General features: G+C 42.7%; 1 protein-coding gene across 1 annotated transcript in view; it reads left to right on the top strand.

Moving 5' to 3' along the window:
* LOC133350365 (leucine-rich repeat-containing G-protein coupled receptor 5-like) overlaps positions 1-17,151 on the top strand; it is a 141,774-nt gene extending 124,623 nt beyond the window's left edge. The window contains 5 exon segments of the mRNA XM_061564671.1: positions 1,464-1,535; positions 3,255-3,380; positions 5,552-5,694; positions 11,479-11,562; positions 12,303-17,151. Of these exon segments, the coding sequence (XP_061420655.1) occupies positions 1,464-1,535; positions 3,255-3,380; positions 5,552-5,694; positions 11,479-11,562; positions 12,303-13,477 (1,600 nt within the window). The 3' untranslated portion in view covers positions 13,478-17,151.
* The last annotated feature ends 371 nt before the right edge of the window (positions 17,152-17,522 follow it).

The raw sequence follows: 17,522 nt of genomic DNA, 5'->3' as shown, positions 1-17,522 counted from the left end.
ACAGGAAAAACTGACAGTGAGGACTGAGGAATGGGGCTCAGGGTGAGCTTGAACAAAGCAAAGCGAGGCATGTGCAAATAATTTCTCTGAACGATTGGAGACATCGGTCAGAACGACGCAACTGGAAAGTGCATCAGAAGAATATATATTTATATAGGGTGGTTAATCTCAGAGGGATCACGATCAAAATGATAAAATAAGTGGTAGACAATAGAGGGTTGAAATGCTTTTTAAAAAACTGAACTCAACAATGGAAAGCCACGTAGTGATGTGACTGAAGAAGTGTTTATCAGCTCATAATGCCTGCTATGACATGTGGATCAGAAACACAGACATTAACCTAGAACTTGGACTCAAAGCTAAAGAGTGCTCAAAGAAGCATGAACGGGGTTTTCATTCATTTTATACAGAGAGAAATTAAAGTTATACTGACAGACACAATGGATGTTTTACTGAGAGACAAAATGAAGCTATACTGAGAGTCAGAAATTAAAGTTATACTGAGGGACAAAATGTTCGATTTTACTGAGCCCACTTGTTAGACTGAGAGACAGAAATGGGAACACAAGGTCGAGACTAACATTGGAGTGTCAACCATAGAAGGGAATGTGCCCGAAAGGACGTCAACTATGGAGATGGAGTGATGAAATCAGCTGGTATGCAAGGAGCTAGATGGTTTGTGTGATTTCAACCACGTGTTCGATCGTGATTGCTTGGGGAGGCCTTCAACCAGCAGTGGATAGATCATGGATTGCGCTGATTATGATTTTTTTTAGTTTCACCCAAACTCACCAAACACAACTTGCTGTTTATCCTTCATATAGACAGCAAATATACAGATGAGGGAAAATCTAAACAATTTGAAAATGTATATTACAAGTTTACAACATTTAAATAATACATTAAATAATCAAAATACATAACTGGAACATGAGACTTTTTTGCGTGGGTGAGGTTTTTTATTGTCTACCTCCCAATTTTAGGAAGTGTGCCCCTTAGATGTGAAATTAGAGGGGTTTTTTTTATTTCCATATGGTCAGTAATGGGATGCATTCATTTGACCTGAGGGAATCAAATACGTATTGCAGATTACGTCAAATACAAAAAATAAAGTATTTTAAAACTTGTTAAGAAGGCATCAAACAAACCTCGTGACGTTCCAATACACTCTCAGAATTTCCACATGTAGTTTTCAGAAATATATTGTTCTTTTGAATATAATAATAATGATGATTATGGCAATTCACTTCCATCTGCAAGAATGGACAATGAATCACATCTGACAATTATTTGGCTAGCATATAAGCAATATGTCAGTTTCGATGTAACAGAAACAGTGATGTGTTTGTTTTTATTATTGGATTTCACTTCAGAAGACGCCTTAGAGACTGTGATTAAAGAAAGGGTCCTTTGCTGCAGGCCAAGGGTGCCATGCCAAGAATGCCGTGTTGTTTGTAACTCAGGGATCTGAGCGAGAACAACATCCAAGAGGTCCACCCACACGCCTTCCTCACCCTGCGCGGCCTCGGAAAACTGTGAGCAGCTGCACCTCCCTCCTCCTCCATCACCTCCTCCTCCTTCCCCACCGCCGCTTGCCCATTCTCTTCGCTCGGGCCCCTCTCTACCCCCTGCCCCCCTTGGCCAGCGAGCCCGTCACAGGGGGGGCGAGGGGGGCGCTACACATTCCCCTCGTGCTGTGCCGGCTTGTTTAACCTTCACTATTTGGTGCCCTCCCGAGCCAAGTTCGCCGAGACGCGTTTCCAATTTGATTAATCAAGCGTTTGTACGTTCGTGCATGACTGGAGATAAGAATGTACTTACTCTTTGGTTCTTTCGGTAAAGTCACGTAGAAAGAAAATAAATTAAATCATAGAATACGACGTTTCAATTGTAACACATTTAATCGTCATCAGGTAGAAAACAAACCTAGTGAACTTAGAAATACAATGCAATCCAACACAGAGAGTCGGCTAACACAACAGTCAGTAGTCAGGACCTTATCTGGTGGTGACGTTCTTCCAAAGATTGCAAAATTTGAGAGAGACAAAACACAGACACGGGGACACACACACAGACACACACAGAGAGACAACATAGACTCGCTGTGTGTCTCTGTGTTGTCTCTCTCTGCTTGTGTGTCTGTCTGTGTGTCCCCGTGTCTGTGTTTTGTCTTTCTCTCAAATTTTGCAATCTTTGGAAGAACGTCACCACCAGATAAGGTCCTGACTACTGACTGTTGTGTTAGCCGACTCTCTGTGTGGGATTGCATTGTATTTCTAAGTTCACTAGGTTTGTGTTCTACCTGATGATGATTGCTTGTGTTGCAATAGAAACGTCGTATTCTATGATTTAATTTATTTTCTTTCTATGTGACTTTACCGAAAGAACCAGAGAGTAATTCCTGCAGTCACGAAAGCTTCAAATCAAGAATATGCTTGTTGCCTTTAAGGTTGTGTAGCTAAAATTAAAGACACTAAAAAAGTGTGTAAAGACAAAAATTAGTCGATATATTTTTTCAGAGATTGTGATCAACCTTTGCAGCATTGCATAACTGCTTTCATGTTATTCCATTGAGCCACCGTGTCTTGATGAAAATGAGCTCACCACTGTGCCTGGATCCTTCTGATTCCCTCTACTCATTGATCTCACTACATCCCTTTACACCGCTTCATACACTATCTTGTTTGACCATTTATGCGTCTGTGCATCTGCGGGAGTGGATTACTTCCATGGCAAGCCACCCTTTACAGCTGTGAAATAAATCATTATCATTCAAATCTTCACGGTTAACTCTGTACTCCATTTATATATGGTTTTTTTAAGATTCTATATTACTCAAAGGAAATCATAACATTTAGTATGTTAGAACTCTGCAATTTGATGATAGAAATGTCCCAATCACAGAAAAGTACATTTTCCCAATTGGCAACAAACTTGTGTAAGCAGTTTAAAACCCCCTTTGTAGAATCAGCCCGAATAGTGCATTGATCGACGTCTTTCAAGATAACATTCTTGTGCATACTTACTGCCTGCCTAAAATAAAATCACAAAGCAATTGAAGAATCTAGGATTGCACTTGATCTAGTACTGTCTCCTAATTCCACACATAAACCAAATTAATTCAGATTTAAATACACTAAAAAAACTTGAGTGTTTGGCAAAGGTGTTAGTCTGGAAATACTGGCAAGCGCCATTTGTTATCGTTTTGGTTTTGCGAGTGATGATTGCGAGACGTATGTCATCCCCCTCTGCAGAGACTTGAGTTCCAACGGACTATCGTGGGTGCCAACGGAAGGGCTGGAGGGACTGGTGCACCTCAAGCTGGGGGGAAACCCCGCACTCATCCACCTCAACCCCACTCAGCACTTCCCTCACCTCCGGTGTGTGTTGTCTCAAATACGTGTGGGGAGTAGTCGTGCCGTGGTGGTTAGCGCACTGTGCTCCAGATCCGGTGACTCAAGTTATGTTCCCACTCACGATCAACATCGGTGACGAATATCTAAACTGGTCCTTGGGGCCTCCCCTTAGCTCACTCAGCCTTGAATGAGTACCTAATGCGAGATGTAAAAACTAGCATTGGGGAGACTTGCCACCCACCCCGTCACGTGCCGTGCCGGCCTTCATAGGCGCCTGCGAACAGCACTTGCGCCAACAGTCTGTTCAGGCTATACGGGGGGGTTCTTTATATTTGGCTTAGAGACTCAATGCATGCATGCATGCAGGATAGAACCACTCAGATGCAGGCCAGCACCAACGAAAAACAAAACTTGGAACAAAACCCAGATGCACCGTGAAGCATCCAGTTTACATCTTGCACTGCAGATTAAAGGAGTTGAAGAAAAAAAAGGAAGCTTGCCGTTACAGAAAAGCAGCGTTTTCCCCCACTGCCATCGAGCAAGACGTTAACAGGATTAACCCCTGCTAAGAAAGTGGCTCGGAAGCACCTTTTGACAAGCCTCTGTTTTGCCAACCAAGTTGACTTGCTCTAGCATGTCACATGGGCTCACACGTGTTCTCACTTATGTCATCTATCAGCGTTAAATGTGAATTCCAGGAAAGCATTTCCAACTGCTTGTTCAGTGGTCACGTGTAAACATTAAACCAAAGGACTTTTCAAAAAATGAGCTGCGTAAATGGTAGGAATATTTATTATCTCACGAAGATTGCCCCAGTTTCATTTCAAGCAATCAACCGTCACGAATTCAGACGTCGAGGAAAATAAAACCTCGTCAATTTGTATATTCACGTAATATACCATGGCCGATGTCTGTTGTTATCCCACATTTTGGAACGTGAGCGCAATTGTATTTGAGGTAGTGCATTATAGCTCTAACGTTTATGAAGCTTTAACATAATGGAAAATCCTTAGGAAGGCTATATATTTGCATATATTGAATCAGACCTATACTTTGTCTGTGTTTAGTTTGTTGTCCTTCCCCCGCACCTTCGATTAGCGCTGTTGGCTACGTACGGTACGAAATAAGTTCAACATACACGTAAAAAAATACTTCATTATTCATATATATATAAACAACTAAAGTTTACAAAAAAATATGATGCATTGCAAAAGGTTTAGTCTCATTGCTTCTCATTAAGGATTCATACTCTTTGGTTTTTTCGGTAAAGTCACATAGGTAGAAATTTATAATAAATTAAATCACGACGTTTCGGAGGCAACACAAGCTTCCGTCTTCAGGTGGAACCGTCACCGTTGCAGTCACGAAAACTTCAAATCTAGAATCTCATTAAGGAGTTCGCTTTCAACAGGGCCATGCAAACTGCACATATTTAGATGTAAATAGATTTGTAAAACAAAAAAAAACAAGTACAGCCAGATGTGTGCTGAGAATTACACGAAGAAAGAAGAATGCTTCGATCGGAGACAGGTAATCGATGACGGCCGATGAACGAGACTGGTGATGGAATAGCAGTCAAGAAATGAGAGAAACGTGACGGAAAGAAGAGACGCACCACCATCAGCTAATATGTAGGAGCGAGATGCACAGCGGCATCACGAAGCTGGAAGGGCTATCAGCGACGCAGGAGGTATTGATCATGTATGTTGCTTGACAATGATGACGTAAGCTAGCTCTGTGAGTTAAATGTTGTCAATGATGACAATAAACTTATGTGAATTTTATCACGTTAAATATGAAGACATCGAACGAAGCTTTCCTTTGCAGAAAATTGTTTTTAAGTCAAAGAGGTCAGGTGCAGATAGGTTGTCATTATTATTTTTGTTGTTTTAAAACACGCATTCATTGGCTGAAAGCACCTTAGTGTATAGAGGATGGCAGAACTTGGGCAAGTATTTTGTGCCATCTCATCATATGGCTGCCTTCACCCTGGTCTGTGGTTCCTGCTTGCGCCTCTTGAATCTGCGAAAAATAGATTCATGGCTCATCGGATTCCTCCAATATGAATACATATTCCGATTCTGAATAATGTGCAGCGCGTTCCAATTTTTTACATGATTAATATAACATTATTATTGTGTCAGTCGTGACACTGATAACCTGTAACTTTGTGCACTTTTTTTAACCTTCTGCAGGACACTGGAGGTGCCCTTTGCATACCAATGCTGCGCTTATGGCTACTGTGACACGCCTGTCTCTGCACAAAACCAGTGGCTCTCAGACGGAGAGGATATCCACAAGAGAGATGTTCAAACGTACCTTGGCCAACCGGACATCTGTGAGTTTCTATGCAAAGCGACATCTGTGTCGTGCACAAAAGAGCGGCAGAAAATCAGTTTTCTGTGCACCACATTGCGGGGGCATGCATGCTCATTTTAAAAATAAAATCTAATGTTTGTAGAACAGATAGACTATTTTATGTATCTTACCAGGTAAGGCCCACTGAGCTATATATCTCTTTTTCATAAGCGACCTGGCCACAAACGATAACTCAGCAAAGTGGCTTACAATGTGGAAATGTATAGCAGCAGCCAAATACTCTAAACGCACGTTTCTAAATGTCGAGGGAAAAACCGGAGCACCCGGAGAAAAATCCGTGCATCCACCGGGAGAGAGACATGCAAACTCCAAATATAGAGGCATCAGTGTCGTAGTCAAACCCACGACCTCCTGTATACCAGGCGAGGTAGTTAACATCTCGCTCCCATGGCGCCCATCAACAACAGTGGATAAGCTATGACGTGCACGTTTGAAGACCATTGTTTTCATCACCCATGCAGTGTTGTCAGAGCAAATATATTCCCATCATCATCAAAGCTATGAACAGTAAGTGTAAAACGTTAAATGTCTCATATACTTTTCATTTGAAGCATTAAATCAGGTTTTACAAGAGCTTTAAAACTACTCACCAAGGGTGCTGCATGCAGTTTTTTTACGTGGGGGCAGGGGCAAAAAGAGAACCAGGAATTTGATTTACTCATGGAACATGTTTATCAAGGAATGTGCTCTTTAGACAATTTAACATCGAGTTTACAAGGGTGGCCTGGTGCAGCAAATCAAGCAGTAAACACAACTAAACTCGTTACGAGCACAAAAATGCACAATTGCCCAGAAAGCATGCACTACAAAACAAACTCCTATCAGTAAAATATTTTAATTGTGATGAATATGTGCATGGTATTACAAACATAAAAAACGTCTCCATTTCACATATCCAGTGACGAATAACCACCGTCAATAAAACCTTCGCTACATTACACTTTAATAGCTGCAGCTGTCTTTTATGGACTCGCATATCGTTACATCGATATATGAGCTGCATATGATACATACATCTATTCACAGCTTGTTCGCTCATTAAATTGAAAACAAATTTATCGAGATTCAAAACTAATTTATCGAGAACTGTTTTTTGTTTTTAGTTGGTTGTCCTTACACTGCACTGCCGATTAGCATGGTTTGGCTAAGTATGGTGTCAACGAAGTTCAACAAGCATACACACTAAACAGAGCATTACACCAATTTTCAAGGAACTCCATTACTTTCTCTAGTTATCGAGAACATCATGTATGCTCTCTCTCTCTCCTTCTAACTCCGAATCCACTGTCACCTTATTTCAATTCCACTCCGTTTTTGATGTTTCTTCTGTCTCGTACAGACACCATCGCACTGCCCTTATGTCCGACCAAGCATTGGTTTCTCTCTGATGTCCAGTCTCCTGAGTGTTGGCTGCGACACACCAACACCTCACTTATAATTCTTACATAGAAACAAATGCACACGTTTTACATATAGAGAGAGAGAGTATATAGACTGCTTTGAGGTACAGAACTAAGGTAGGCGTCGGCAACCTGCGGCTCTTTCAGGAACTGCTTCGTGACCGTTATTTATTAAGGACCACCACCATCTCGTATTCACCCACAGTGCACTGCGGCCCTTGAAATATTGAGGGTTTTTTTTTTTACCTAATTCGGTAACAATCGCTCATCTTGTTACTTTGATTGCCGACGCCTGAACTTAAGGTTTTCTCCTTTCGTCATTTGAATTTTGTCTTTGAATCCATGGGGAAAGATACACAGGCTCCCTGGCCTCATGAATGCAGAACATAGTTTGAATTTAACACGTAGGCTTTCAAGGCCAATATCATCTATAATACGGGGTTGTTTTGGGGTTGGATCACGTAAATATGCGATCTAACCCAAAAATGTACGCGATCTAACTCAAACATTTTTTTATTATGGTAGTTTGAATTGTCTGTGAATCCATGGGGGAAGGGCAACACAGACCCTGCTGGCCTAGTAGTCTTATTCAAAGGAGAAGATGCACAAAATATAGAAACAAAAATACATCCGTTAATTGATCGAAATCGATACTACGCCCACAATACATGCAATCGAAGAATACGTCATTACTTAATCGCGCCAATTATATGCAAGTGATCATGTTAATGTTACTTGAAGACTTTTAACGGCTTGGAACAAAATGAGGCAAAAAAGTGAAGAAACAATTCTAAACAAAAACGGATTTTTGAACTGGGGGTGAGGGGACAGCTGGGGGAGAAAATTGCGAGGTACAAAGTATCCAAAGTAGCTAGAGATACCCCGTTGTATTACTGTGATGCTATACAACACCAAATTGTATACATGTGCAGGTTCACATTACACGTGGACGGAGTTGCAGTGACTTTAAGCCACGTGGACTGAAGCTCTGGGTTGCACACTAATCCCTGTTGACATGTACCCCCATATTGTGAATGCCCGTCCGTGCATCTCTGCATATGTTGTCCACACCTGGTATTATTCTCCATAATACCCCTATTGCTGTAGACTCAATGCCACCAAACCAGTAGCAAAACACTGCGATTACATATTTTCTAGGTTGATTTGTGAAGGATAGTTTTTTTTCCCCTCCGTCTATTGGGGAAGTCTTGCACAACCATAATCTGGACAATTTTATTCAACTGAAGCCTCGTTTCCTTTTGTAGAGAATCGCTTTTATGTTGGCTCCAACATAAACATGCACAGGGGCTCAGCTTGGTGGTCGTCTCACTGATGCAAGGCTTAGCATTCTTGGGAAAGGCTCGATAATGTATACACCACTCAAGTAGCTATTCACCCTCCCGAGCGATCTAAATGTAGTCATGTGAGTTTAACACGTAGGCTTTCACGACCAATATGATCCATAATAGAGGTTATTTTGGGTTATATCGCGCAAATTAAAATTGTCGTCAAACCCGCCACCACCCAACACAGCCAACTAGTAAGGTTTGTCACGCAAACAGAACGTGCTAATCCGTCACCAGTACAGCACACCGGTGTGTTGGGGAGCAAATCCGCAACATTTACAATCTGAGTATGACCCTTTGCAAGCAATTACAACTAGCATCATCAGGCGGTGTGCTGTACTGGTAACATATTGGCATGTTCTGTTTGCGTGACAAACCTTACTAGTTGGCTGTGTAGGGTGGTGGCGGGTTTAACAACACATTTAAATTTGTGCAATCAAACCCCAAAAAAACCTCTCATGTGGTTTGTGGTTTTTAATTCGGTTCAATTATCGACTAAATCCTGGGTCACATTTTCAGTATTTTGATTGCACTGTTTATTTTTGTTGTTGTTGATCTCTTCTGTCCAGTTCTCTATCTTCTTCACTATCTTTTGCCTAAATGCTACATTCGCATGAAATGTTTAAATCATGTAAATAAGCAGTAATTTATCGTTCACGTGCTACTCTCTGCGCGTCTTGTGAGCGTAAGCATCTACGTTAATCGATGAACGAATGGACGGATGCGTCATTGCAAGCCGACCGCGCGTTACACGGTGCGGACTGTACTCTGCTCATTGAGCGCAAACGACTCTCCGATGATCCACAGGCCTCGTGATCTGGGTCCGCAAAGGCAACACGGTGCAAAGTCCAACAAGGGTTGAAAACTATGACTCCAAAGCCACGCTGTTAAAACCACGGGGAAGCAACCATTGGCTTAGCCTCTAAACGCTATTTGTTTTTTGGCAAACGCCCCTACAAGTGCTTCTACACACAGTGATCTACATCCTACGTTTTAAGTTTACCGCGACATCACTACTTAGAGGAATGACATGTTTGAGAACAAGGAGCTGTATAAATATAAGGAGCTATACAAGACATTGCTGTTCGTTGTTTTCGCTATTTTTAAATGTATCTTTGAATATCAAAGTAAACACACTGATAGATGTTAACCAGTACAGCAGTAGAAGTTACAAAATGTTCAAAACTGTCAAATTATAAATGATTATACACAGCCAAATGCCTCTCTCACATCATTTCCTTTGAATATAACTACACTCTGAGGCCAGGGGGTCTGTGTGTCCTTCTCCATGGATTCACGGATAATATAATTCAAGTGATGCTTGAGAAAACCTTAGTTTAATATCGCAACACAGCGTCATGGATGTAAATGGGCTTTTTTGCAGAATATCACCCATAACAGGCTGGGCATTTCCTGTTAACTCTTGTTACCTTTTGTCAAAGTGCTTAATGCCAAATGTTCACTTAATTTTGTTTCGAGTACATTGACTCGTATTATTCATTCGCATTTGATGTGGGAATTAAACTCCACCACAACCACACATTCCCTATACTTGCCGATGTTGTCTCGTGATGGACCACCACCGAACGGCCGATTCAAAAGTCCGCGGTGACCTTCGGCTCCGCGTTTTCCAACTGCTGTCCTGGGGTCATGACGACCGCCAATTTCTGTCCCTCGGTGGTGTAAGTGGCAGGCAACATATTGCAAAGGGATTTCGTGACCCGACAAGAGACCTGGTCATAAAAATAAAGTTTTTAGACTCTCAGCTAAACGAAAAACAAATCTTCAGAAATAACATTTTTGTAAGGCTTTTTTTTTACAAAAATGTACAAAAGTTTTTTATATATATAAATAAAAATTAAATACAACATTACATTGCTGGTATATTTATCTCTCTTAAACTACAAAAATAATAATGTTTTTGATATAGAGGGCCCTATATTTCAAGGGATCTTGGAGCCCTCTACATCAACATCTCATCTCATTACATTTGAAAAGCCACCCCCAGTGGCAGTTGTCCCTGTAGGCACGTAGCGACTCGGCACCCAGCCTGCAAATGAATATTAGTCTACCAGTCGGTGGTGACGATGGAGATTGCTACGTGGTATTCTGATTGAGTAATTTGCGGTGTAATTGTCGAATTTGAAAAATTTGGACACTGATGCCGACACACGTCGGCGGACCTTTAACGTCCACTGTGAGTGAAGCGGACGGCGCATAGTATGACTACGGTCATTACACAGACAGTAAAAATCAGGGCGGCCGCTGGATTCCAACCATGAACCTCAACCCACACGTCTGATCAGCACGGTTGGCTACTTACCGTGCGAATGAAAATGTAGCAATCCCACACCAATGACCTGCTGTGGATAGCAGGCTCTGGGAATATAATTACTCGAGTATCTTAGTTGACATTTTATTCGATGTTTAATGCCGATGCTGTGCTCAAAATTTAAATACCATTTTCAAATATTCTGTACATGTACTGCAATAATAACACATTATACAAAAATATATGTATTTAAATACATACATCTATACGTGTGATGGGAATTTCATGACAGAAAATACGGCAAACAACTTGGAATTTAGCATTATAATCTGGTGCGAAAAGCATTGTCGATGCAATCAGGAAGACGCTGTGGCAAGATGAGTGGGACACACGTGCAGGAGGATGGAGGGGGGGGCAGGGTCCTGAGACAGCCACCCAAAGATGAGATCGTGACCAAGGGAAACACTTGAGTCCAGATGATGGGAAACTATGAGAGCAGACTGTGGAGGTTGAATGTGGACTGTGCAACATTTGGAGGATTTGTGAGAGCGATGATGGTAAAGTATGTGCGTATGTTGAACTTCTTTCACACCGTAAACGGCCAACCGTGGTAATCGGAGGCTACTGAGGTGTGGTGGCATTAACATCGTTGGCCGTGACGGTGCTCTGCTCGTGATTTGTGCTTGCAAATGTCACATATTAACAATAATCCGTTGTTGTGGCAGACGATCTGGATTCTGATGAGTTCTTCTTGGAGCTGGAGGATGATCTCAAATTACAGCATACTGTGCATTGCACACCAACGCCAGGTACTTCACCTCGACTCACATTATGCTCTGGATACAGCACACTACATCTCGAGCACAAACGGCATGGCCACCGAAGCTAAACCTACGTCCAAAATTGTATGGTATTGAGCGTGAATTTGACGCAATCGATTTGTCAAAGTTCACCATTGGACTGGAAAGCACACAGTACAAAGTGGTCCAGATGTCTTGTGTCCCCCCCAAATAAAATTCTCTGAAACTCAGTGTTTTATTGTAAGGTTTATTGAAAACATACTTAAATATGCAAATGAAAAAATGTGTTATGGGGTCAATTCATGGGAGGAGGGGGGGGTCACAAGACATCTACAATAACCTCAGTGGCATCACAAAACGTGGTCCTTCTCAACAACCTCGTTACCATCACAATTCCAAAGACATCACAATAGAGCACAACGGGTTTATCGCCAGGCACTCAACTACACCCCTCATTATATTTTAGCTTCGCAGAGAACAGCAGACTGACCCACAATAAAGGTTTTTTTGGGTTAGATCGCGTAAATATAAATGTGTCGTTAAACCCACCACCACCCGACGCAGCCAATTAGAAAGTTTTTTTACGTCAACGAACATGCCAATTAGTTACTACTTCAGCACCACGTGTGTATTGGCGTGTAAACCCACGATGTTTATTATTATTATGGATAATGTTGGACGCGAGAGCCCGCGTCTTAAACAGCAGAACGACGTTGTGAACTTACATTTGGAGTGAATGGCTTTGACAGGGGCCTTCAAGCCATGCGAGTACCTGCTGGGCAGCTGGATGGTGCGCCTGGGCGTGTGGTTCATCTTCCTGCTCGCCATCTCGACCAACGCCATGGTGGCGCTTGCCACGTTCTGCTCGTGCCAGCGGCTCACCTCCCTGCGCCTGCTGCTGGGCCTCCTGTCGCTCGCCAACCTGCTGACGGGCGTTTACAGCGGCGCGATGGCCGGCCTCGACGCCGCGACCTACGGCCGTTTCGCCGAGTTCGGCGCGCGCTGGGAGACGGGAGTCGGCTGCCGGGCACTGGGATTCACGGCCGTGTTCGCCTCCGAGTCGTCCATCTTCCTGCTGGCGGCGGCCGCGCTGGAGCGGGCCCTGAGCGTAGGGCGGCTGTCCAGGCACGGCAAGGCCCCGTCGATGCTGCCGGCTTGGGTCATGGCCGGCATCGTTCTGGCGCTAGCGGTGGCCTTGGCCGCGTTGCCTCTGTTCCACGTCGGCAACTACGGGCAGTCTCCGCTCTGCCTGCCACTTCCCAACGGAGACAGCTCGTCCCTGGCTTACCTTGCCACGTTGGTGTTGCTCAATTCGCTCGCATTCCTCAGCATGGCCATCACCTACACCTGGCTCTACTGCTCACTGGAGAAGGAAGATCCACTAGATCCCAGCGAAGGGGCCATGGTGAAGCACGTGGCCTGGCTGATCTTCATCGACTGCGTACTTTACTGTCCTGTGGCCTTCTTTTCCTTTGCAGGACTGCTACGTTTAGTCCTCGTGGAGCCTGAGGTGCCCAGGACCCTACTTTTACTGCTGTCCCCTCTCCCTGCCTGCCTCAACCCTCTGCTCTACCTGCTCTTCACCCCGCTCGCACGACAGGACCTCAGCCACCTGTGGAAGCGGCTGGTGTGGCGGCACTACCGCGGCCCTGACGACGCCGGCTGCGATAGCTCCTCCACCATTTCTGCCGAAGCGACGCAGCTCTCGTCCGACCCGCTGGTGCAGGAGGTCTGGAAGCCCCTGTGGTCACCGGGGGTGCGGCTGGTGCCTTGCCAGCAGAGCAGGCGAGGGGGAGGGAGGGGTTCGTGTGACTCGGCCTACACAGACGAAGAGGGCTCGGTTATCTCCGACGCCTCGTCCGAGCAGCTGCAAGCCTGCACCCGGGCCTGCTTCTACCAGCCACGGGGGAAGCTGCTGCCCTAAGTGGTGCCGGCAAATGGACATGTGCACAACACACGAAAAGCAGGCAGGCAGTGATGCTACTGCCACTGCCAGACAAGAGCTTCTGACCATTCATTCGAGTCATCTCGTGTTATGGGAAGCACCAAGAACCGTACATGCTCGCATAAGGCACTCTTATAAAGAATGCAGATGTTTTTCCATCCATCCTTCCCGACTCCATTACCACACTTTACCCACCTCCCCTTGCCCATGTTACCGTCTTGACTAAGTAGACACTTTTACAGATGTAACCTGATGTATAATCTGCTTGCAAGTATTTAGTTGAATGCTAACAGCATGGGTTATGTCCATCCAGTCCAGTGACCGTTGTTATCTACGACTCACTCATGAAGGAGAATCACAATGGCGATAGAGATGAACCGTCTGTGATTAACAAACATCATAACCATACAAACTAGTGTTGATGGTGTTTTGTGGAAAAGTTCCAGGTGTTGTATCTTTTTGTGAATTTGTGAACTTCAGAAATCCCGCATCTATGTCCACAACTCCCACACTTCTGCTCTACTCTCCCAACTCCACTGGCTCCTTGTCCACTATTTCTGTTTTTTTAAATTTCGCACTCTCATTTATAAATCCTTCCACGGTCTTGCCCCATCATATCTTGCTTCTCTCATCTCTCACTACCCTGTCCCATCCCGTCCTCCACTCTCCCAATATCTACCGTCCTTCTCTGTGCCACCCTCGCCCTGTGCCCAGTCTCGTTGTCCCGTTGCTTTTCCCGTCTTGCTCCCCTACCCTGGAACCAGCACCCACTGCAGCACACGGAGCAAGCATCCTCACTAACCTGCTTCCACTTTTCCCTTAAAACAACCCCCATTTCTTCTCCCTTGCCTATCCTACTGCTACTCCCTGCCCTGGCCCCCCAGCTACGACCAGGCCTACCCCGACCGCTGTCACAATCCCTATTCCTACCACAACCCCTATCACTACCCCTATCACTACCCCTATTACTACCCCTATCACTACCCCTATTACTACCCCTATCACTACCCCTACCACTATTCCTGTCACTACCCTGACCGCTGTCACTACTCCTTAAACACTCCCACCTGTCCTCCTCACTATCACCCAAACTACACCACCACTTTTAATAACCCCACTCTTTTTTACCACTATCATCTAATCTACAACTTTGAATAAGTGTAAAGCGCCTTGGACTAAGGCGCTATATGAATCTATTTACATGTTAACACCTCTCGCCCACAAAACCTTGTTATTGAGACCCCAGTGATATTTGCCTTCATAAAAGATTAAAATAATGGTATTCGCGGTCTGACTGCAATCAGCTAGCAGTGTAATCGAAGGTCACGCTTTGACCTGAAATTTTTTTTTTCGTGAAAGAATTGATAATAGGGTTGAAAAACTAACTGCAATACTACCCTTTCATTTTAATCAAAGAAAACATATTCTGCTTTGAATAAATAATGATAAAAACCCAAGATTTTTTCTTCAACAGTTATTCGAAAGAGCAGGGGGAAAGAAAGGTGGCATAATATGGAAAACGACAGATTGCAACGTTGACATTCAACAGTGCAGTGAAGCAAAACGTTCATAATTTGACATTAATCACTTTTCATCTGGCAGATATTACTTGATAAATATACCGTTCAAAAACAAGCCAAATTAATTCTGAATAAAGTATGTAAAGAAGATTCATGCAATACACATTTCACATTTTAGTTGGTATGTCAATTTGCTTAACACGACATTGTTCTTATGTTGGCAATCTGTTACTGCTGCGTCTGCTGCTCTAAAACCACGTTGATACGAACGTTTGGGCAAACCTTTTGCAATCACCCATTTCCAACACCGATATGTGGTGTATAAACAACAGTTCATAATTTTAATATCCTCACTCTGCTGCGTTCAATTCACAATGTTCAAATGATTATTTAAGGACACATTTGATAAACAATGCAAGTTTAACCGTGGTATTTTTAAAATATATATTTTGTTATCATATACTGATACTTGGTCGAGTAAGCAGCCGGATATAACCTTTGTTTAAAAAATACCACTGTAAAAGCATTGTATGGGGATGATCATAAACTCACCAACAATAGTTAGGTTAACATCTATAAAGAGTGAGGAGGGGACTGTTTGAAAACCTTTCTGACAGCCGTGGCTAACAATACAAGCAATCGGAGTGTACGTTAGAGATAACAGCATGCTTAAAATGTTTGTATCTGTGCCTGTCCACTTGAGACTCAATAGGTGTTGTATTGTGGGATGAATGCAGATCCAGACATGACCATTTGTCCACGCCTCATTACCTAATCACGTTATTCACCAACATCACTGGAAAACCTTCAAGAGGAAACATGACTGCAACTGACACCACAGGCTTACACATATTGGCCGAATACACATTTGCAAATAACTCGCACTCGTTTTTACGAATTGGGTGAACACTATCTCCAGTAACCTGGACATTCTGTGTATTAGACCACCACAATATGTAGAATTGGAGCTTAGTTGTTGTCTAGAATGTATAGCAAATTAACCTAATTTATTTTAGCTTCGGAAGCACGAGATAAAGGCTACTCTTCTGAAGTCCAGCGGGCTGAATAGTACCATCGTGGAAGAAGGCATTCTTCCTTGGAAACACTAAATGTCATGTAAAGTGAACGCTTTTAGCCATGTTTCTTATCAGACAAGCTTCTTTGCTGTGAGAAGCACATTTTTGCTGGAGTGGATCAGATATCGGGAAGTTTGGAAAATTGCTAAAACTTGTGCAACGGTAAGACCAGTTAAACAGCCATATTTTGGGGGGAATGGTTTATCTCTGGCTTAATTGCTAAATACGTTATATTATCCCCAGTGCTATCTTGGCTGGAGTGCATTCCACAAACAACTGGTTATTTAAACAGAACAGTTATCAATTGTGCAATACATTGCCGAATTATGAAAAAAATAATCATAAGTGATTCTCAGCAAGGTCTTAACTGACATACAAGGAGTTATGAAGGCAGCATAGTAACAACAGAACGCTCTTACCAGTATACTTTTAATGGATTTAAAATTAAACTATATTTTAGGAAGTGCATATCTCCAGGAAAATGTAAGCAAAGTCTATATGGGTACAGTATATTTTTTATATACATATTGAAATTTAACTGTACTAACTTGTATTTATTTTCATGGTTGAGTGAGTATACCCATTGTTACAATTGTGGGGTATAGTGCAACAGAGTGCTTTACAGTTACCATATTACATACACAGTAAAGTCTATATTAAATGTAAATCACAGATTGATTTAAAAGCATGCAATATAAAGGGAACTGCTGTGATGTTTTTTTTGTTTTATTTTGTTTAAAAAAAACATGCTGGCTATATCTACTCTTTGCCCGTTATGATAGCGTGTATATACCGTGTATTTATTCAAATGTAGAGACTCCTAAGATTGTTGATAATTTGAGGGATGTACAGACTCAGTCCTCTGCTAGCCTTTGTGCTGTGATTGCTAAAGGATGCTGTAGATGACTACATTAAAAAAGAGATGATCTATTGTCTATATATTAATATTCAGTGAACCGTATCCTATTTTGTTTTCAGAAATCGTTTCTGGCATTTTGTATTTTGTTGAAGTGACATGGGCCTTTATATTACATTGAAAATAAACTTTTAAAAAATCCTCAGCAATCAATGTTTGCCATTTTTATTGAGTGAAATATTAAAATATCTTATTTTACAATGGGAATTATTACAAGGGTAATCATTCCAACTTGTGACATGCTGCACAGTAACTAACTTTTTTTATTTTAATAGGTAAGGCCCACTGAGCTATTTAGCTGTCTTTCAGAAGTGACCTGGCCACAAAATGAACGAAGTGGCTTATCACGTGGACATTTATAGCAGCCAGATACTTTTCGATTTAAAGCTTTCGTGACTGCAGGGATTCATCTTCTTGGTTCTTTCGGTAAAGTCACGTAGAATGGAAATAATACAATAAAAATAAAAAAACATAATAAAATAATTATCACGACGTTTCGGCCACAACGCAAG

This window comes from Lethenteron reissneri, chromosome 33 (assembly GCF_015708825.2).
Source record: "Lethenteron reissneri isolate LAM-NWPU_2019-01 chromosome 33, ASM1570882v1, whole genome shotgun sequence".
NCBI classification, from domain to species: domain Eukaryota; kingdom Metazoa; phylum Chordata; class Hyperoartia; order Petromyzontiformes; family Petromyzontidae; genus Lethenteron; species Lethenteron reissneri.
Note: the sequence above shows the minus strand (reverse complement) of the source record. Positions and strands in the feature narration are given on the sequence as shown.